The following is a 21618-nucleotide window of genomic DNA, read 5'->3' as shown; positions in this document are numbered from 1 at the left end:
TTAGTTAGGAAGATTCAGTCGCTAGGTATACATGGAGAGGTAGTAAATTGGATTAGACATTGGCTCAATGGAAGAAGCCAGAGAGTGGTAATGGAGGATTGCTTCCCCGAGTGGAGGCCTGTGACTAGTGGTGTGCCACAGGGATCAGTGCTGGGTCCATTGTTATTTGTCATCTATATCAATGATCTGGATGATAGCGTGGTAAATTGGATCAGCAAATTTGCTGATGATACAAAGACTGGAGGTGTAGTGGACAGTGAGAAAGGCTTTCAAAGCTTGCAGAGGGATTTGAACCAGCTGGAAAAATGGGCTGAAAAATGGCAGATGGAGTTTAATACAAACAAGTGTGAGGTATTGCACTTTGGAAGGACAAACCAAAGTAGAACATACAAGGTAAATGGTAGGGCACTGAGGAGTGCAGTAGAACAGAGGGATCTGGGAAAACAGATACAAAATTCCCTAAAAGTGGCGTCACAGGTAGATAAGGTCGTAAAGAGAGCTTTTGGTATATTGGCCTTTATAAATCAAAGTACTCTGTACAAGAGTTGGAATATTATGGTGAGGTTGTACAAGGCATTGGTGAGGCAAAATTTGGAGTATTGTGTGCAGTTTTGGTCACCAAATTACAGGAAGAATATTAATAAGGTTGAAAGAGTGCAGAGAAGGTTTACAAGGATGTTGCCAGGACTTGAGAAACTGAGTTACAGAGAAAGGTTGAATACGTTAGGACTTTATTCCCTGAAGCGTAGAAGAATGAGGGGAGGTTTGATAGAGGTATATAAAATTATACTTTATAGTCGCCAAACAATTGGTACTAGAACATACAATCATCACAGCGATATTTGATTCTGTGCTTCCCACTCTCTGGATTACAAATATTAAATATTAAAAATAGTAAAAATTAGTAAATATTAAAAATTTAAAATTATAAGTCATAAATTGAAAATAGAAAAATGGAAAGTAAGGTAGTGCAAAAAAACCAAGAGGCAGGTCCGGATATTTGGAGTATACGGCCCAGATCCGGGTCAGGATCTGTTCAGCAGTCTTATCACAGTTGGAAAGAAGCTGTTCCCAAATATGGCCGTACGAGTCTTCAAGCTCCTGAGCCTTCTCCTGGAGGGAAGAGGGACGAAAAGTGTGTTAGCCGAGTGGGTCATGTCCTTGATTATCCTGGCAGCACTGCTCCAACAGCGTGCGGTGTAAAGTGAGTCCACAGACGGAAGATTGGTTTGTGTGATGTGCTGCGCCATGTTCACGATCTTCTGCAGCTTCTTTCGGTCTTGGACAGGACAACTTCCATACCAGGTTGTGATGCACCCTAGAAGAATGCTTTCTGCGGTGCATCTATAAAAAATTAGTGAGGGTTTATGATGGGTATAGATAGAGTGAATGCAAGCAGGCTTTTTCCACTGACGCTAGGGGAGAAAAAAAACCAGAGGACCATTATACAAAGATTGGAGGTGTAGTAGACACTGAGTAAGGTTTTCAGAGCCTGCAGAGGGACTTGGACCAGCTGGAAAAATGGGCTGAAAAATGGCAGATGGAGTTTACTACAGACAAGTGTGAGGTATTGCACGTTGGAAGGACAAACCAAGGTAGAACATACAGGGTAAATGGTAAGGCACTGAGGAGTGCAGTGGAACAGAGGGATCTGGGAATACAGATACAAAGTTCCCTAAAAGTGGCATCACAGGTAGATAGGGTCATAAAGAGAGCTTTTGGTACATTGGCCTTTATTAATCGAAGTATTGAGTATAAGAGCTGGAATGTTATGATGAGGTTGTATAAGGCATTGGTGAGGCAGAATCTGGAGTATTGTGTTCAGTTTTGGTCACCAAATTACAGGAAGGATATAAATAAGGTTGAATGAGTGCAGAGAAGTTTACAAGGATGTTGCCGGGACTTGAGAAACTGAGTTACAGAGAAAGGTTGAATAGGTTAGGACTTTATTCCCTGGAGCGTAGAAGAATGAGGGGAGACTTGATAGAGGTATATAAAATTATGATGGGTATAGATAGAGTGAATGCAAGCAGGCTTTTTCCACTGAGGCAAGGGGAGAAAAAAAAACCAGAGGACATGGGTTAAGGGTGAGGGGGGGAAAAGTTTAAAGGGAACATTAGTGGGGGCTTTTTCACACAGAGAGTGGTGCGAGTATGGAATGAGCTGCCAGACGAGGTGGTAAATGCGGGTTCTTTTTTAACATTTAAGAATAAATTGGACAGATACATGGATGGGAGGTGTATGGAGAGATATGGTCTCTGTGCAGGTCAGTGGGACTAGGCAGAAAATGGTTCGGCACAGCCAAGAAGAGCCAAAAGGCCTGTTTCTGTGCTGTAGTTTCTATGGTTCTAGGACATGGGTTAAGGGTGAAAGGGGAAAAGTTTAAAAGGAACATGGGGGGGGGAGCTTCTTCACAGAGAGTGGTAGGAGTGTGGAATAAGCTGCCAGATGAAGTGGTAAATGCGGGCTCACTTCTAACATTTAAGAAAAACTTGGACAGGTACATGGATGAGAGGTGTATGGAGGGATATGGTCTAGGTGCAGGTCAGTGGAATTAGGCAGAAAAATGGTTTGGCACAGCCAAGGGCTGTAATGTTCTATGGTTCTATGGAAAACCCCCATGGTGTTCTACATGTATGTGAAAAAGACTAGGATGACTACAAGACATAGGAGCAAAATCAGGCCCTTCAGCCCATCAAGTTTGCTTCACCATTCCATGATGGCTGATCCCGGATCCTCATCATTCCATCAAGGCTGATCCCGGATCCTACTCAACCCCATATACTTGCCTTCTCGCCGTATCATTTGCTGCGCTGATTGATGAGGAAATAATCAACTTCCGTCTTAAATATAAACATGGACTTGGCCTCCACCACAGTCTGTGGCACAGTATTGCACAGATTTACTACTCTGGCTAAAAAAAAAATTCCTCCTTACCTCTGTTCTAAAAGGTCACCCCTCAAGTTTGAGGCTGTGCCATCTAGCTCTGGATACCCCCATCAGAGGAAACATTCTCTCCACATCCACCACATCTAATCCTTTCAACAATCAGTAGGGTTCAGTGAGAGCCTCCCCACATTCTTCTAAACTCCAGTGAGTACAGGCTGCCAATCGCTTCTCATATGTTAACCCCTTCATTCCCAGAATCATCGCCACGAACCTCCTCTGGACTCTCTTCAATGACAATACATCCTTTGAGATATTGGGCACAAACCTGTTGACAATACTCTAAGTGTGGCCTGAAGTGTCTTATAAAGGCCAGCATTATCTTCTTGCTTTTATATTCTATTCTTCTTGAAATAAATGTCAACATTGCATTTGCCTTCTTTATCACAGACTCAACCTGTGAATTAACATTCTGGGAGTCTTGCATGAGGACTCCCAATTCCCTCTGCATCTCAGATGTTTGAACCTTCTCCCCAGTTAGATAATAGTTTACACTATTGCTCCTTTTACCAAAATACATCATTGTGGCGACCCACTTTCTGGCACCCACGAACCGGCTCACGAAACAGCGCGCGCAGGCAGAGGGCCGGCAGCAAAAAGGGCGCCAGGCCATCTTCACCAGCAGGGGGAAAATCCCGTGCGGAAAGGGTCTGGGAATATGCATTCCCCACAGTAGTCCCACCCAGGGAGGGCGGGAACGGGAAGGCTTTAAAGCGGGCCGCGAAGTTTGAATAAATCTCTTTCATCGCAACTCTAACTCACCGACTCCGTGTGGTTATTCTAGCGCTGTGTGTAGCACATCGCTACAATTGGTGACCCCGACGGCCCAAACGATATTTGGACCAGAGATGACCGATGCTGCATCTGTTCACGCAGTTTCGTTAAAACTGCCAAGCTTCTGGACGCTGCGACCCCATTTATGGTTCGAACAAGCAGAAGCACAATTCCACATTCGGCAGATAACCTCGGAGTCCACTCGCTACTACTATGTGCTGAGCTCCCTCAACCAGGAGACTGCTGCACAAGTTGAGGAGTTTATACAGTCGCCCCCGGAGGACGGCAAATACACAGCATTCAAAGCCCTGCTCATAAGGACTTTCGGACTCTCACGGCGCGAACGAGCACGCCGCTTAATGCACCTGGATGGTTTGGGAGACAGGCCGCCGTCAGCATTAATGAACGAGATGCTGGCCCTGGCTGAAGGACACAAACCCTGCCTCATGTTTGAGCAGGCGTTCCTAGAGCAACTGCCCGAGGACATATGCCTGCTGCTGTCCGACGCAGATTTCAGCAAACCCCGGGAGGTGGTGGCCCGAGCAGATGTGCTGTGGAATGCCAGGAAAGAGAGAGGGGCATCCGTCGCACAGATCACCAAGCCGCGAGCCCAACGAACAATGGTGTTTCTACCACCAGCGGTGGGGCACGGAGGCCCGACGCTGCAGACCGCCCTGCAAATTCCCGGGAAACGCCAGGGCCAGCCGCCGCTGATGGCTACGGCGGCTGGCCATCAGGACAGCCTCCTGTACGTCTGGGACAAGCAGTCGGGACACCGCTTTTTGGTCGACACCGGAGCGGAGATCAGCGTCTTACCTCCAACGAGTTACGACACCCGCAACAGAGAACCGGGACCCCACCCTGAGGGCCACTAATGGCAGCACAATACGAACCTACGGCACCCGCACGGTGAGGCTACAGTTCAGCTCCAGCCGGTTCACGTGGGACTTCACACTGGCCGCCGTGGCCCAACCACTGCTGGGGGCAGATTTTCTACGAGCCCACAGCCTGCTGGTCGACTTGCAAGGGAAGCGATTAGTCCACGCCAAGACTTTTCAAACATTCTCCCTGGGTGAAGCACAGTTGCCAGCCCCACACCTGGACTCCATCACGCTGTCCGACGATGAATTCACCAGGGTCCTGGAGGATTTCCCATCAGTACTGACACCGCAGTTCACGGCAGCCATGCCCAGACACGGAGTACAGCACCACATCCCGACCCAGGGACCACCCCTCCACGCCCGTGCTCAAAGGCTTCCCCCGGACAAGCTCCGACTGGCGAAGGAGGAGTTCAAGAAGATGGAGGAATTAGGGATCATACGACGGTCCGACAGCCCATGGGCCTCCCCCCTTCACATGGTGCCCAAGGCAACGGGGGGCTGGAGACCATGCGGTGACTACCGCAGACTGAACGAGGCTACAACGCCAGACCGCTACCCTGTGCCGCACATTCAAGACTTCGCAGCAAACCTACACGGCGCAAGGATCTTTTCCAAGGTAGACCTCGTCCGGGGATACCATCAAATCCCTGTACATCCGGACGACATCCCCAAAACAGCACTTATCACCCCGTTCGGACTTTTTGAATTCCTCCGAATGCCGTTTGGTCTAAAGAATGCCACACAGACTTTCCAGCGGCTAATGGACGCGGTGGGACGCGACCTGGACTTCGCATTCATCTATTTGGACGACATCCTCATAGCCAGCAGTAGTCGGCAGGAGCATCTGTCCCACCTCCGCCAGCTCTACTCCCGCCTGAGTGAATTCGGCCTTACAATCAATCCAGCCAAATGCCAGTTCGGACTCGACACCATCGACTTCCTGGGCCACAGGATTACTAAAGACGGGGCAACCCCGCTGCCCGCCAAGGTAGACGCGGTCCGCCACTTCCCCCAACCCAACACAATCAAAGGCTTGCAGGAATTCGTGGGCATGGTGAATTTCTACCACCGTTTCCTCCCCTCAGCAGCCTGAACCATGCGCCCCTTGTTCACTCTAATGTCGGGTAAGGGCAAGGACATTACCTGGAACGAAGAGGCCGCAACCGCTTTCGTTAAAACCAAAGAAGCCTTGGCAAACGCCGCGATGCTAGTGCACCCCAGAACGGACGTTCCTACTGCCCTCACGGTGGACGCATCCAACACAGCAGTCGGTGGAGTGCTGGAACAACTCATCGAGGGTCGCTGGCAACCCCTGGCGTTCTTCAGCAAACACCTACGACCACCCGAACTCACATACAGTGTTTTCGACCGGGAGCTATTGGCACTATACCTGGCAATCCGGCATTTCAGGTACTTCTTAGAAGGTAGGCCCTTCACCGCGTTCACAGACCACAAACCGCTTACCTTTGCGTTCACTAAGGTGTCCGACCCCTGGTCGTCCCGCCAGCAGCGACATCTGTCCTACATCTCTGAGTACACGACGGACATCCGGCATGTCTCTGGAAAGAACAATGTCGTGGCAGACGCACTTTCCAGACCTACCATACAGGCCCTGTCCCAGGGGGTGGACTATGCAGCGCTGGCAGAGGCACAGCAGGCAGACGCTGAGATCCCCAGTTACAGGACTGCAGTCTCCGGTTTGCAGCTCCAAGACCTCCCCGTAGGCCCAGGTGAGAGGACCCTACTATGTGACGTAGCTACTGGCCAACCCCGCCCCGTCGTCCCAGCAGTCTGGCGCTGGCGGGTGTTCGAATCCATTCACAACTTAGCGCACCCCTCCATCAGGACAACTGTCCGGCTGGTCTCCAACAGGTTCGTGTGGCATGGACTTCGTAAACAGGTCAGTGAATGGGCCAAAACGTGTATGCAGTGCCAAACGGCCAAGGTGCAGCGGCACACCAAGGCTCCACCGCAGCGGTTCGAACCCACCTGCCGGAGGTTCGACCACATCCATGTGGATATCGTGGGGCCCCTGCCAGTGTCACGAGGAGCGCGGTACCTCCTAACTATGATAGACCGGTTCACCAGATGGCCAGAGGCAGTCCCGCTCAGCGACACCACCTCCGAATCCTGCGCCCGAGCACTGATCGCAACCTGGGTAGCACGCTTTGGGGTACCGGCCCACATTACCTCCGACAGAGGCGCCCAGTTCACCTCCAGCCTGTGGTCGGCTATGGCCAGACTTTTAGGAACACAGCTACACCACACAACTGCCTACCACCCACAGTCGAACGGACTAGTGGAGTGCTTCCACCGTCACCGGAAATCGGCTCTCATGGCCCGACTGGAGGGGCCTAACTGGGTGGACGAACTTCCCTGGGTCCTGCTCGGAATCCGCACGGCGCCCAAAGAGGATCTACACACCTCGTCGGCCGAGTTGGTGTACGGCGCGCCCCTGGTCGTCCCAGGAGAGTTCATACCAGCCCCAAGGGGGCAAGAGGAAGAACCCACAGCAGTCCTGGACAGACTACGGGAGAGGCTCGGTAACCTGGCCCCCATACCCAGTTCACAGCACGGACAGAGCCCGACCTGCGTACCCAAAGACCTGCAGAACTGTAAGTTTCTTTTTGTACGACGGGGCGGACACCGGGCACCGCTACAGCGGCCCTACGAGGGGCCGTTTAAGGTGATCAGGAACAACGGGTCCACGTTTGTGCTGGACATTGGGGGGAGAGAGGAGGTTTTCACGGTGGACCGACTCAAACCGGCCCATGTGGACTTGGCGCAACCGGTCCAGGCTCAGGCACCGCGGCGCAGGGGCAGACCTCCCAAACAGAGACGATCCAGACTGTGGACATTGGGGGAGGTATCGCCGGTTCTGGGGGGGGGGGGGGGGGGTTATGTGGCGACCCACTTTCTGGCACCCACGAACCGGCTCACGAAACAGCGCGCACAGGCAGAGGGCCGGCAGCAAAAAGGGCGCCAGGCCATCTTCACCAGCAGGGGGAAAATCCCGCGCGGAAAGGGTCTGGGAATATGCATTCCCCACAGTAGTCCCGCCCAGGGAGGGCGGGAACGGGAAGGCTTTAAAGCGGGTCGCGAAGTTTGAATAAATCTCCTTCATCGCAACTCTAACTCACCGACTCCGTGTGGTTATTCTAGCGCTGTGTGTAGCACATCGCTACATCATCTTACATTTCCAAACACTGTATTGCATCTGTCACTTTTTTACCTTTTCTTCCAATTTGACCCGGTCTTGCTGCTATTGTATTGCTTCCTCAGCACTACCTACCCCTCCATCTATCTTTGTTATCATCTGCAAACTTTGCCACAAAGCCTTGAATTCCATTATCTAAGTCACTGAAACAATGTGACTAGAATGAGTGAGGATCAGGGGTAAAAGAGGAAACATTCTTTGGGTCAGAGGAAGAGAGGTCCTGGGCACCATGGTAGAGTAGCAGTTGGCACAATGCTACTACAGCTTGAGTTGTTCCAGTGTTAAAGTCCTCCGCTCTGCTGTAAGGAGCCTCCTCATGGAATGCAAGGGTTTCCCTTGGGTGCTCCAGTTACATTAATTGGTCATCGTAAGCTGCTTCATGATTAGGTTAGGGTAAAATTGGGGTTGTGGGATTGCTTGGATGGCATGGCTCAAAGGGCGCACTAAGAATTGCAATGCTAAGTAAAATAAGTAAATAAGTAATTATAGAAATTTGCTTCAGCATTCACTAGTGAGAGGAACCTCGACAAATGTGAGGTCAGTGTAGAACAGGTTAATATGCCAGAACATGTTGATGATTTTGAAAAGGATTACAATAAATAGGTCTCTGGAGCTGGATGAGATATACCCCAGGTTACTTTATGCAGTGATGGAAGAGATTGTTCACAAGGATCTTTGCATCCTCACTGGCTATAGTAGTACCAGAAGATTGGAGAATGGTAAACTTTAATCCTTTGTTCAAGAAAGGTAATGGGGATAATCCAGGGAATTATAGACAGGTGAAGATTTATAAGCATTTGGAGAAGCATAGCCTGATTAGGTTTAGTCAGCACAGCTTTGTGAGGGGCAGATTGTGACACAGGAACCAAACTGAATTTAAGGAAGTAGCAAAACAAATTGATGAATGTAGAGCTACTACTACTATGTCGACTCAGGCCTAGGGGGCCGGCGTCAAGCAGTGGATGTGATGTATATGGATTTTAGTAAGGTTTTGTCAAGGCTTCCCATGGTAAACTTATTCAAGATGTCAGGAAACATGTCTTACAGGAAAACTTGGCTATGTCGTATTAAAATCGGCTTGCCCACAAAAGGCAGAGGGTGACAGTAGATGGAATGTATTCTTCCTAGAGGTCAGTGGTGTTCCACAGGGATCCGTTTTGGGATCCCTGCCCTTGGAGAGTTTTATAAATTATTTAGCTAAGGATGTGGAATGGTGGGTTATTAAGTTTGCAGATGTCACAAAAGTTGGCAGTGTTATGGATAGTGTAGAATGTTGTCATCGGTTACAGCAGGACATTAATTAGATGCAGAGCTAGATTGAAAAGTGGCAGTGGCGCACAATTGGAAAAAGTATGAAGTGTTACACTTTAGAAGGTCGAACTTGAAGGCAGAATACAGGGTTAATTGGCAGGATTGATAGGTTGGCAAGTTGGTGTGTTCACCTTCATTGATCAGGAGTCTCAAGGCAATGTTGCAATTCTACAAAACCCTGGTTACACCATACTTGGGAGTGTTGTGGTCAGTTCTGGTTGCCTCATTATAGGAAGGACATGGAATCTTTAGAGAAGGTGCAGAGGAGATTGACTAGGACACAGCCTAGATTAAAGAGCATGGCTTATGAGGAAAGGTTGAGTGAGGTAGGACTTATCTTTGGAGTGAAAGAGGATGACATGCAACTTGACAGAGATGTATAAAATGCTAAGAGGCATTGATAGAATGGACAGCCCCATGTTGGAAATGACTAATATGCAAGGCACAATTTTAAGGCGATTGAAATTGTATGGGGAGGGAATGTTTAGGGGTAACTGCCAAGGGTGGTGGAATAGGCAGGTGCATTAGAGACATAAAAGAGACTCTTGGATAGGCACAAGATGAAAGAAAAAAGGATTATGCAGGAGGGAAGCATTAGATTGATCTTTGAATAGTTAAATGGTTAGTACACCGTCAGATGAAGGGCCTGTACTGTGCGAACTGTTCTATGTTCTAAAACCGTAAAACAGGATCATTTTACACATTTACTAAAAATGCCAACACACATCAATGGCAATCCTGTTCAAGAGAAATGAACAAGACATTGTGTACAAAGTAACATCGTACCTCTACATTCCATATGCTGGAACTATGATACAACGCAGAGTAAACCTTCCCAATTTTCTTAATGTCTTTCGTGTCCCACACATAGAGACTATGATCACTGTATACACATGACAACCATTGATTGGAAGGGTCAAAAGCCACACCAACGATGTCAGGATACACGGCATCTGTCTTCTTATTGAATAAACGGCTGTGGAAACACACCAAAAGTTAGTAACTTTGCATTTTACATCTTGTATTAGACTTTAAAATAAAAACTTAGTGTAACATTTATTTTTACCTTGGTTCAATTCCTGCTGCCACATTCACTCCCAGATAGTGTGGTTTCGGCAGATTGGTAATAAAGCGGAGATTTAAAGAGTTAAATAACTTCAGTGTTCCATTGGAACAACCACAAAAGATGAAGTCCTGGGTTGCGGAGATACAGTTTGCTGCAGAGGTCTAAAGGGTACAAAGAAAACGTACTTAATTTACCAAAAGGGAATTTTACTTATTCATTTGTATTAGAGAAAGCAGAGATCAGCATACCTTCAAATCCAACCATTTATCAAGCACTCTTTTCCCATTGAACTGGCAAAGGAGACCAGAACTGGTGATGCAAAACGTACTTCTTGCCATCTTCCCCTTACCACATGCCACTCCAGAGAAAAAATTATTGTGGAGCTCACCCAGCAATCCAGATCGCCCTATTAAGGGAACAGTAATATTTGCCTGGATAGGAAAACATACAAGTATTCAGATTAGCAGTGAGTGAAAGAATGACAAGTTACACAAGGATACTACCATTCAGATTGCCCAAAATCTAGGCTAAAAACAATTAGTTTATCATAAAATTTCATCTCCACGTCATTCTACAAAACAAAATTTCTTGGCTATGCCGGATACTTAATCACATTGATATGCAAATGATTTAAGATCCAAACTAGAAATTGTATAATATTTAAATTCATTTCAGTTTGGTAGACATTTTAAATGTTATGGTTCTATAAAGGAAACAACTATGGCAGGCATCACATCTTCATTGCGATGTGGAATCAAACCTCCAAGTGATTAGCCCCAACACCAGTTTCTAACAGCTGACCTTGGGCAAAGAAAAGTCAAATGATGTGACTGCCATTAATAGTTAGCCTCGTCTTACATTCTATCAAAACTGTCCGAGTCATGAATCAAGCAGGAATCAAACATCTGTAGATTTTTTGTGGCTACAAACAAAATACACAAGACATTGAATTTCATGGCTTACGTAACTTCAAACAAAATCCAAGAAAGAAAATAGCGCACAAACTGAACTATAACTCATCATAAAATACTCATCCGCATTACAGCAGAACAATGCTTATAAAAGATAAAAACACAGGATCTTGAAATAAAACTACTTATCTCATAACTGCATAATTGTCAAGTCCAAAGCAACTTTCATTAAAGTGATGAGCATTTCTAGGCAGGTTACAGTTAGAAGATGCTCATAGACAATAAGAATAAATTACCTTGCAGGTTTTGGAGTCGTTTAAGTACCAGAACTTAACATGTCGGTTGCCAGCTGTGACAAAGTAACTGCTGTCTTCAGAGAACGAAACAGCTGAGACCTTACTGGAAACTTTATTAGATGCTACAATGGAGTTTTTCTGTCAAACGAAAGTATTTCTGTAAGTACCAATGTACAAAACTAAACTCTTTACCATGTTAGCTTAGGATAATTTTTTACTACAATATCATTTTGGAGGAGAAGGTAAAATAAGGCCTATAATATTTCAAAAGATAAAAAGTATGGGAATTCAGAAGTAGACTGGTGTTTTTGTTTGAGCAGAGTGGAAGTGGATCTTGGATGAAGTTGGCTCCCTGGGTAGGAGTTACATAATGCAATATAGATCATGAGGGGATAGCAAGATACAAATGAATTTTCTTAAATTTCATTACTACTGGCTGCTAGGTACCACTTGCATTACTACATTTGGAATTCAAACTAGAATGAAGATCTGTTGGTTTTCATTCCAGATGTTATTCCCCTTGGATTTTAACCCTTAGAATAACACCATAAAATATAGGAGCAGAATTAGGCCATTCAGCCATTTATTCTGCTCCATCATGGCTGGTTTATTATCCTTCTCAACTTCATTCTTGTGCCTTCTCCCTGTACCAGTCAAGAATCCAACAATTTCTGCATTAACTATACTCAATGACTTGGCCTCCACAGAATTCACCACCCTCCGGCTAAAGAAAGTCCTCATCTTTTCTAAACGGATGAACTTGTATTCTGAGGCTGTACCCTCTGGTTCAAGAATCTTCCATTTGAAACATCCTCTCCACATCCATTATCTAGCCCTTTCAATATTTGGTAGGGTTTAATGTTCTTCTGAACTCCAGCAAGTTCAGGCCCACAGCCATTAAACACTTCTCATACATTAACCCTTTCATTGCTGGGATCATTCTCTTGAACTTCCTTTAGACCAGGGGTTCTGAAACATTTTAAAAAAAAACACACACCATTGTAGAGCATTACGTCATTGTAGAGCATAGGAATAAGGGTATGACCACGTTAATGGGATTATATTGCAGACCACCCAATAGTCTGTGGGATTTAGAGGAGCAAATTTGTAGAGAAGTTGCAGATTGTTGCAATAAACAAAGTTGTAATACTAGGTGATTGCAACTTTCTACACATTGACTGCGACTCCCATATCGTAAAAGGACTAGATGGGATAGAGCTTGTCAAACGCTTTTAGGGAAATTTCCTTAATCAGTATATAGCCATAGAAAAGTACAGCATAGAAACAGGCCCTTTGGCCCATCTAGACCATACTGAAATCATTTAAACTGCCTACTTCCATTGACCTGCACCAAGACCATAGCCCTCCATACCCCTGCCATCCATGTACCTATCCAAACTTCTCCTAAATGTTGAAATAGAGCTCGCATGCACCATGTTCCCCTTAAATTTTACACCTGTCACTCTTAACCCATGACCTCTGGTTGTAGGCCTATTCAACCTCAGTGGGAAAAGCCTGCTTGTATTTACCCTATCTATAACCCTCTAATTTTATATACCTCTGTCAAATCTCCTCCCACTCTTCTAGTCATACAGTGATTTATAGTTGTATCCTTTACTCATTTGAGGTTTCTGTTCTGGTGATAAATGTGACAGCAGGTATGAGCAGAATACTACTTTCATGAAAAACAGGGGTTTCCAACTTGGGGTCCACAGACCTCTCGGTTAATGGTAAGGCTCTATTGCATAAAAAAGGTGGGATACCCGATGTAGAAACATACTCCAAGGTAGCATGTACAAGACAACACAAAATGCTGGAGGAACTCAGCAAGTCAGGCAGCATCTTTAGAAATGAATAAATAGTTGACGTTTCAGGCTGAGACCCTTCTTCAGGACTGAGAAGGGGAAAGACACCAGAATAAAAAGTTGAGCTGAGGGGTGGAAGGAGGAGGATAGCTGAAAGGTAGAAGGTGAAGCAGGTGGGTAGGAAAGGTCAAAGGATGGGGGAAAAAAATGTCCCAATTACAGAGTATGATACTAGATCTCGTATTATGGAATGAGGCAGGGCATGTGACAGAAGCTTGTGTAGGGAAACTTTTAATGCCATTAGCTTCAATTATGGATAAGGATAAGCATAAGGCTGCTCCTTGGGTTCAGGTTCTAAACTGGAGAAAGGCCATTTCAATTTTGATGTTATCAGAAAGGATCTGGCAAGTATGGATTGGTACAGACTGTTTTCTAGCAAAGGTGTACTTGGTAAATGGGAGGCCTTCAAAATGAAGTTGAGAGTACAGGGTTTGTATGTTCCTCTCTGCATAAAAGGCAAGAATAACAGGCTTAGGAGACCTTGGTTTTCGAGAGATATTGAGGCCCTGGTTAAGAAAAAGAAAGGTGCATAGCAGGTATAGGTAGACAGGAACAAATGAGGTACTTGAGGAATACAAGAAACGCAAGAGAACACTTCAGGAAATCAAGAGGGCTAAAACAAAACATGAGGTTGCTCTAGGAGCCTAACGGCTTCTACAGATATATTAAGAGCAAAAGGATAGCAAGGGACAAAAATGGTCCTCTGAAAGATCAGAGTGGTAATCTATGTGAGGAGCCAAAAGAGATAGAGGAATATCTTAAATTGTTTTTTTGCATCTGTATTGATGGAAATTGTCTATAGATGACAGGCAATGGAGCAGCGAGGTCATGGACTCCTTTCAGATTTCAGGAGGAGGAGGAGTTTGCTGTCGAGGCAAATTAGGGTGGATAAATCCCCAGGGCCTGACAGCATGTTCCCTCAGACTCTGTGGAAGGCTAGATCCTAGTAAATATAGTTAAAACATCCTTAACCATGGTAAGGTGCCAGAGGCTTGGAGAATAGTTAATGTTGTTTAAGAAAGGTGCTTTTAATTGAGTTATCTTTTTTTCTACTCTTTTACTGTTTTATAATCAGCTGATCTTTTTTATATTTACACTTTTTTTAGGGAGCGTATACCGGAAGTCATGGGGGTAGTTTTAGTGCTTGCTTCTTTCGGGCTGGTCTGTGTTAGATTTAGCCTTGGGGCCACAGGGTGGGGGGTGGGGCTTCACGTTTTAGTTTCTTTCTTCTTGGGCTATGTACATTATTGAAGTATCGGTTGCATTCTTCTTCCCGGTATCTCTTGTATGTTCTGTTCCCTTTCCGGGTTCGTGGGTCAAGCCTATCGTCAATCCTCCTTGTTGTGGGTTGACTTTAGGGTTTATGGAGTCTATTATTAATTTTGTCTCCTGGAATACTAATGGTCTTAATCATCCTATTAAAAGGAAAAAAGTTTTTAAAGTGTTCCGGAGACTTAAAGCACAAATTTTATTTTTACAAGAGACCCATGTGCGGAGGGGGGACAGACTACGTTTTTTTAAATTCTGGAAGGAACAACAGTTTCATTCGAACTCCAATGCTAAGATTCGAGGCGTCTCTATTTTTATAGACTGCTCAGTTACTTTTATACAACATGATATTATTTCTGATCCGAATGGTAGATTTCTATTGGTTAGTGGTCTATTATTTAATAAAAAGGTAGTTTTGGTTAATGTCTATGCTCCTAATATGGACTGTCCGGAATTTTATAAATCATTATTTAATCAGTTCCCGAATTTGAATGAGTTTTCATTGATCTGGGGTGGAGATCTTAATACCTGTTTATCTCCAGCTTTGGACCGTTCGGCTCCTCTACGGACCTTACCTAATAAATCTGCAACTTTGATTAATTCATTCCTTTCTGATTCTGGGTCGACGGACATTTGGCGTTTTTTGCATCCTCAGGAAAAAGATTTTTCCTTTTTTTCACATGTTCACCATTCCTATTCAAGAATTGATTATTTCTTTATTGATTCTCGTCTTATTTCTTCAGTGATTAAATGTGATTATGACTCTATAACCATTTCGGATCATGCTCCACTTGAGCTTTCTATTAAAATTCTGGCCAATATACAAAATAATAGACAATGGCGTTTTAATTCGCTGTTGCTTCAGGACTCGGACTTTGTTAACTTTATGAATGAACAGATTGATCTTTTTTTTACAATTAACTATACAGAGGATATTTCTGTGAACATTCTTTGGGATACTTTTAAAGCTTATATTCGTGGTCAGATTATCTCGTATTCTGCTGCTTTGAGGAAGAAGTTGAAGCAGGAGGAGTTGGTAATTGTGGACAAGATTAAGGAAATTGATAAGAAATATGTTATAGCTCCTTCTGAGGAGTTATATAAACAAAGAACTGAACTTCAAATGGAACACAGTTTATTACTTTCGTCCTCGATTGTAAACCAAATAAAGAAAACAAGAAGTGAATTTTATGTACACAGTGACAAAATTGGCAAACTGTTGGCTAATCAACTGAAGTTTAATTATGCTAAATCTCAAATTAATCAGATTTATAATCAAAATGACCGATTGATACTTGATCATGTGGGGATTAATCAAACCTTCTGTGATTTTTATTCTTCCTTATATCAATCAGAGTCTCCTCAAGATTCTAAATATATGAATGATTTTTTAGATAATCTAGATTTCCCTGAGATTTCGCAGGATATGTCTTCTATGTTAGATACTCCCATTACCACGGATGAGATTAAGAATGTTATTTTCTCTATGAATTTGGGGAAAGCTCCTGGCCCTGATGGGTTTACCGTAGAATTTTATAAATGTTTTGCACCTTCATTAATCCCTTGGTTCTGTAGGGTTTTTAAGGCTTCATTAAAACTTGGTAAACTTCCCGAATCTTTCAATAGAGCGTCAATCTCTCTAATATTAAAGAAGGATAAAGATCCTGCTCAATGTGCATCTTATAGGCCAATATCTTTATTAAATGTTGATTCTAAAGTTTTTTCTAAGTTATTAGCAAATAGGTTAGAAAAAGTACTTCCTTCTATTATTTCGGAAGACCAAACGGGTTTTATTAAAGGTCGTTACTCTTTTTATAATATTCGCACACTGTTAAATATTGTTTATACTCCCTCACAAAATGTTCCTGAGTGTGTTATCTCTTTAGATGCTGAGAAAGCTTTTGATAGAGTAGAATGGCCTTATTTATTTAAGGTGCTTGAAATGTTTAATTTTAGTTCGAAATTTATATCCTGGATTAAACTGTTATATCATTCTCCGGTGGCCTCGGTCCGTACTAACTCTTTAAGTTCACCTTTTTTCCCTCTTTTTCGAGGTACTCGACAAGGTTGTCCTCTTAGTCCTTTATTATTTGATATTGCATTAGAACCTCTTGCAATTGCCATTCGAGAATCTCCAAATATTACTGGGATAACTCGGGGCTTAAAGTCCCATAAAATATCACTCTATGCTGATGACTTACTTTTATATATTTCTAACCCCCAAAAATCCATCCTGGCTGTTTTAGAGTTATTAGCACAATTTAGTTTCTTTTCTGGTTATAAATTAAATCTTAGTAAGAGTGAACTTTTTCCGATTAATAAACAACTTCCCTTATATCATAACTTTCCATTTAAATTGATTAATAATTATTTTTCATATCTTGGGATTAAAATTACTTGTAAATACAAAGATTTATTTAAGATTAACTTTTTACCATTAATAGACCATATTATTCAACTTTCATCTAAATGGTTTCCTTTATATTTAACTTTGATTGGTCGTATTAATGCAGTTAAGATGTTTTTTTGCCAAAATTTTTATATATATTTCAAGCATTACCAATCTTTGTTCCAAAATCTTTTTTTGACGAAGTCGACTCTAAAATTTCTACATTTATTTGGCAAAATAAAACCCGAGACTGGGTAAAATACATTTACAGAAAGCTAAGAAAGATGGAGGCTTAGCATTACCTAATTTTAGATTTTATTATTGAGCAATTAATATTCCACATATGAAATTCTGGTTACTTGACCAGGATATACTATCCATTCCTAAATGGGTAGCATTGGAATTACAATCTGTTCAAGGTTATACACTTGGCTCTATTTTAGGTTCCTCTCTTCCTTTTGATTTGAAACGCCTTAAACAGGTGTCTAACCCGATAGTTAAATATACCTTACGTATTTGGTTTCAATTCAGAAAGTTTTTTGATCTTAATCAATTTGGGTTAGCGATTCCTATCTTAGGTAACATATTTTTTCCTCCCTCTTTTACGGATCGTGCTTTTCAAATTTGGAAGACTAAGGGTATTTCACGGTTTTTGGATTTATTTTTAGATGGTTCCCTTATGTCTTTTGAACAATTATCTAATAAATATAACTTATCAAGAATACATTTTTTTAGATATTTACAAGTTAGAAATTTCCTAAGTACTATACTTTCTTCCTTTCCGATGCTTCCTCCTACATACATTTTAGTACTATAACTAACCTTAATCCATGTCAGGAAGGTGCATCGGCTATGATTTATAATATTATTATGAAACTTAGGAAAGTTCCATTTGATAAGGTTAGGGTAGATTGGGAACAGGAATTGGGGTTTATCATTTCTGTGGATGACTGGGGGCAGATTTTACAATTAGTCAATACTTCCTCTATCTGTGCTAAACATTCCCTAATTCAATTTAAAGTTGTTCATAGAGCACATATGTCCAAAGATAAATTAGCGCGCTTTTATTCTCATATTAATCCTTTTTGTGATAGATGTCCGGGGCAGATAGCCTCTTTAACTCATATGTTTTGGTCTTGCCCTACTCTGGAAACATTTTGGAGAGACATTTTTATTATTATTTCCAAGGTATTGAATATAGATATCTCTCCTCATCCTATTACTGTTATCTTTGGACTACCTAAAATTTCCAGTAATCTTTCCCCTTCAGCCCGTAGAATGATTGCATTTCTTACTTTAATGGCGAAAAGATGTATCTTACAACATTGGAAAGAGCTCAATGCTCCATCTACCTTTTTTTGGTTTTCTCAGACGATATTATGCTTGAATTTGGAGAAAATTAGAAGCAATCTTTATGACTCCTCATTTAAATTTGAACAGACCTGGAGATATTTTATTCAATATTTTCATTTAATGTAATATATACCCTTCTTGTTTTTTTTTACTGTTTTTAATGGAGGTCGGGATTGAGGACGTGATTTTAAGTTTTTTAACTCTGTTTGGTTTCAAGTTAGCCCATTGCTTTGCTTTGCTTTGCTTTTAGTTAGTTGCACGGTGGGTTTTTTTTGGGGTTTTTTTTTTCCCTTTTCTCTATTGATATATATATAAAAATTAGTATACTATTATGTTACCTTGGTACGTTATGTTTAAATTACATTGTAGTATTTTTTTTTGTATTAATATCTTCTGTAATTTTATTATATTCTAACAGTGTATTAGTGCCTATATGGCTTACCTTTTTGTATACTTATTCAATAAAAAGATTTAAAAAGAAAGGTGCTAAGAATAAGCCAGGAAATTATAGGCTGCAGAGCCTGACATCAGTAGTGGGCAAGATATTGGATGGTATTCTATGGGACCAGATATACAGTACAAGTATTTAGATAGACAGGGACCGATTAGGGATAGTCAACTTGGCTTTGTGTGTGGTTGGTCGCATCTAACCAATCTTAAGACAGCTTTCAGGAAATTATCAGGAAATTTGATGAAGGCAAGCCAATGGACATTATATACAACGTCCCACATGGGAGGTCAGTCAAGAAAGTTCAGTTGCTTGGCATTCAATCAGGTAGTAAATTAGATTAGACACCGGCTGCGTGGAAGAAGCCAAAGAGTGATTGTAGGAGGCTTGTGACAAGCGATGTGGCGCGGGGATGGGTGCTGAGTCCTTTGTTGTTTGTCATATATCAACAATCGGGATAATAATATTTAACTGGATGAGCAAATTTGTGAATGAACACCAAGAATGGAGATGTAGTGCATAGCAAGGAAGACCGTCAGAGCTTCAGAGTGGGATCTGGACCAGCTGGAAAGCTGGGCTAAAAAATTGGCACATTGAATTTAATGCACATAAGTGTGAGGTGTTGCACTTTGGGAGGACCAACCAGGGTAGGTCTTACACAGTGAACTGTAGGGCACTGAGGAATGTGCTAGAATAGAGGAATCTGGGAATACACACCTATAATTCCTTGAAAGTGGTATCACAGGTAGGTAGGATTGTAAAGAAAGCTTTTGGCACATTAGCCTTCATAAATCAATGCACTGAACCCAGGAGCTGGGATATTATGTTGAAGTTATAAAACGATGGTGAGGCCTAATTTGGAGTATTGCATGCAATTTTGCTTACCGACCTACAGGAAAGATGTAAATACAATTGAAATAGTACAGAGAAAATTTATAAGGAGTTTTCCGGGACTCAAGGACCTGAGTTATAGGGAAAGGTTGAATAGGTTTGAACTTTATTCCCTGGAGTATAGGAGAATGAGGGGAGATTTAATAGAGGTATACAAAATTACCTTTTTAGATAAGGTAAATGCAAACAGGCTTTTTCCACTGAGTTTGGGTAAGACCACAACCAGAGCTCAAAGGTTTATGGTGAAAGGTGAGAAGTTTAAGGGGAACATGAGGGTGAATTTCTTCACTCAGAGGGTGGCAAGAGCGTGGAACATGCTGCCAGCGCAAGTAGTGGATACGGAATTGATTTCAACACTTAAGAGAAGTTTGGATAGTGCATGGAGGGCTATAGTCCAGGTGCAGGTCGATGCAACTAGGCAATGGTTCAGCATAGTCTAGATGGGCTCAAGGGCTTGTTTCTGTGTTGGAGTGTATGATGACTCCTGTGAAAACAAACATTACACTTGCCTTCCTTACCACCAACTCAACCTGTAAGTTAACGTTTAGGGAATCCTGCATGAGGACTCCAAAATCCCTTTGCACTTCTGATTTCTGAATCTGCTCCCCGTTTACAAAATAGTCTATACCATTATTCCGTATATGAAAATGCATGACCAAATACTGTACTTCCCTACACTGTAGTCCATCTGCCACTTCTTTACCCATTTTCCTAATCTGTCCAGGTCTTTCTGCAGACTCCCTACTTCCTCAAAACTACCTGCTCCTCTACCTATCTTTGTATCATCCACAAATTTGGCAACAACGCTATCAATTCCATCATCCAGATCACTGACATATAAGGTGAAAAGCAGTTCCAACACAGACCTCACGGAACATCACTAGTCACTGGCAGGCAACTAGAAAAGGCAACATTTATTCCTACCCTTTGCCTCCAGTCAGTCGGCCCATCTTCCATCTTCTGCCCATGCTGGTATCTTTCCTGCAATACCATGAGCTCTTACTTTGCTTAGCAGTAGAATCTTACCAAAGGCCTTCTGAAAATGCAATTAATCAACATCCACTGACTCTCCATTGTCTAAACTTCCTATTATTTCCTCAAAGAATTCCAGCAGATTTGTCAGGCATTACTTTGGCCTATTCAGTACCTCCAAGTGCCCCAAAACTTCATCCTTAACACTGGACTCCAACATTTTGCCAAGCACTGAAGTCAGACCGGCTGGCTCCCTCTTTTGTCTCCCCCTTTTCTTCAGTTTTCCAGACTCTAATGAATTTAGCACATGCACTTCCAACACACTTGCTTCAGTTTTAATTATATCTACAACAAAAAATACATATGCTACTATTTTCTAATCTATTTGACATCCTACCTTCCAGTCCCAGACATTCACAAGTTTATCATGCTGGTAACCCACTGAAACAATATACTTCATATTGGGAGAGAAAGATACACATGATACTCCATATTTGTGGCACTGTAATTCCGCCACCTGGGTCGTTTCAGCCACATCCCAGACCCGCACCGCAGGCATATGTCCACTCTGCATTAAAAAAATTAAAATCACATCAGCACATTTATACAGCATACAATAGGGATCAATAAGTATCAATTACTGAATTTCAATACTTTGCATTTATTCTTTGTGCTATAGCAATAGCAATATCTACTTAATTTATAGTATACCTAACTCTTTTTAAAAAAATCTTCCTCCCATTAACTTTGAATCCCCTATTGATTTATTTTATAGAAAGTATAAAACTCCAACTCATCTATCCATCCACAAAATATTAACTTTTGTATCCCTGCATTTTCCGGTGAGTTCTCCCCTGTTATTACCAATCTGGATGTTATGTTCCTATTTTCCCCTTCAAGTAGATCAAGGAATCATAAAGACAATTTATAGTCATTTCCAATTATTATTTTAGCACAACGAACAAATTTCTCCGATTTACTGGTGCAAGCCCTTGGTCACAAGCACCATATGAAAGCTTACGTTACTAT

At 42.7% G+C, this 21618-nt stretch overlaps 1 protein-coding gene across 2 annotated transcripts in view; it reads right to left on the bottom strand.

Moving 5' to 3' along the window:
* LOC134352591 (mitogen-activated protein kinase-binding protein 1-like) overlaps positions 1-21618 on the bottom strand; it is a 158397-nt gene that overhangs the window by 91526 nt on the left and 45253 nt on the right. For both annotated transcript variants that reach the window (XR_010019413.1, XM_063059866.1), the window contains exons 5-9: positions 20987-21157; positions 11403-11540; positions 10444-10626; positions 10196-10356; positions 9916-10105 (exon numbers count right to left, since the gene is read on the bottom strand). Coding sequence is in view for 1 of the 2 variants with exons in the window: in XM_063059866.1 (XP_062915936.1) it covers positions 9916-10105; positions 10196-10356; positions 10444-10626; positions 11403-11540; positions 20987-21157 (843 nt within the window). In the remaining variant the exon portion in view is untranslated. The remainder of the gene's footprint in view (positions 1-9915; positions 10106-10195; positions 10357-10443; positions 10627-11402; positions 11541-20986; positions 21158-21618) is intronic.

This window comes from Mobula hypostoma, chromosome 10 (assembly GCF_963921235.1).
Source record: "Mobula hypostoma chromosome 10, sMobHyp1.1, whole genome shotgun sequence".
Taxonomy (NCBI): Eukaryota; Metazoa; Chordata; class Chondrichthyes; order Myliobatiformes; family Myliobatidae; genus Mobula; species Mobula hypostoma.
The sequence above is the reverse complement of the archived record's forward strand: the minus strand, read 5'-3'. Positions and strand labels throughout refer to the sequence as shown.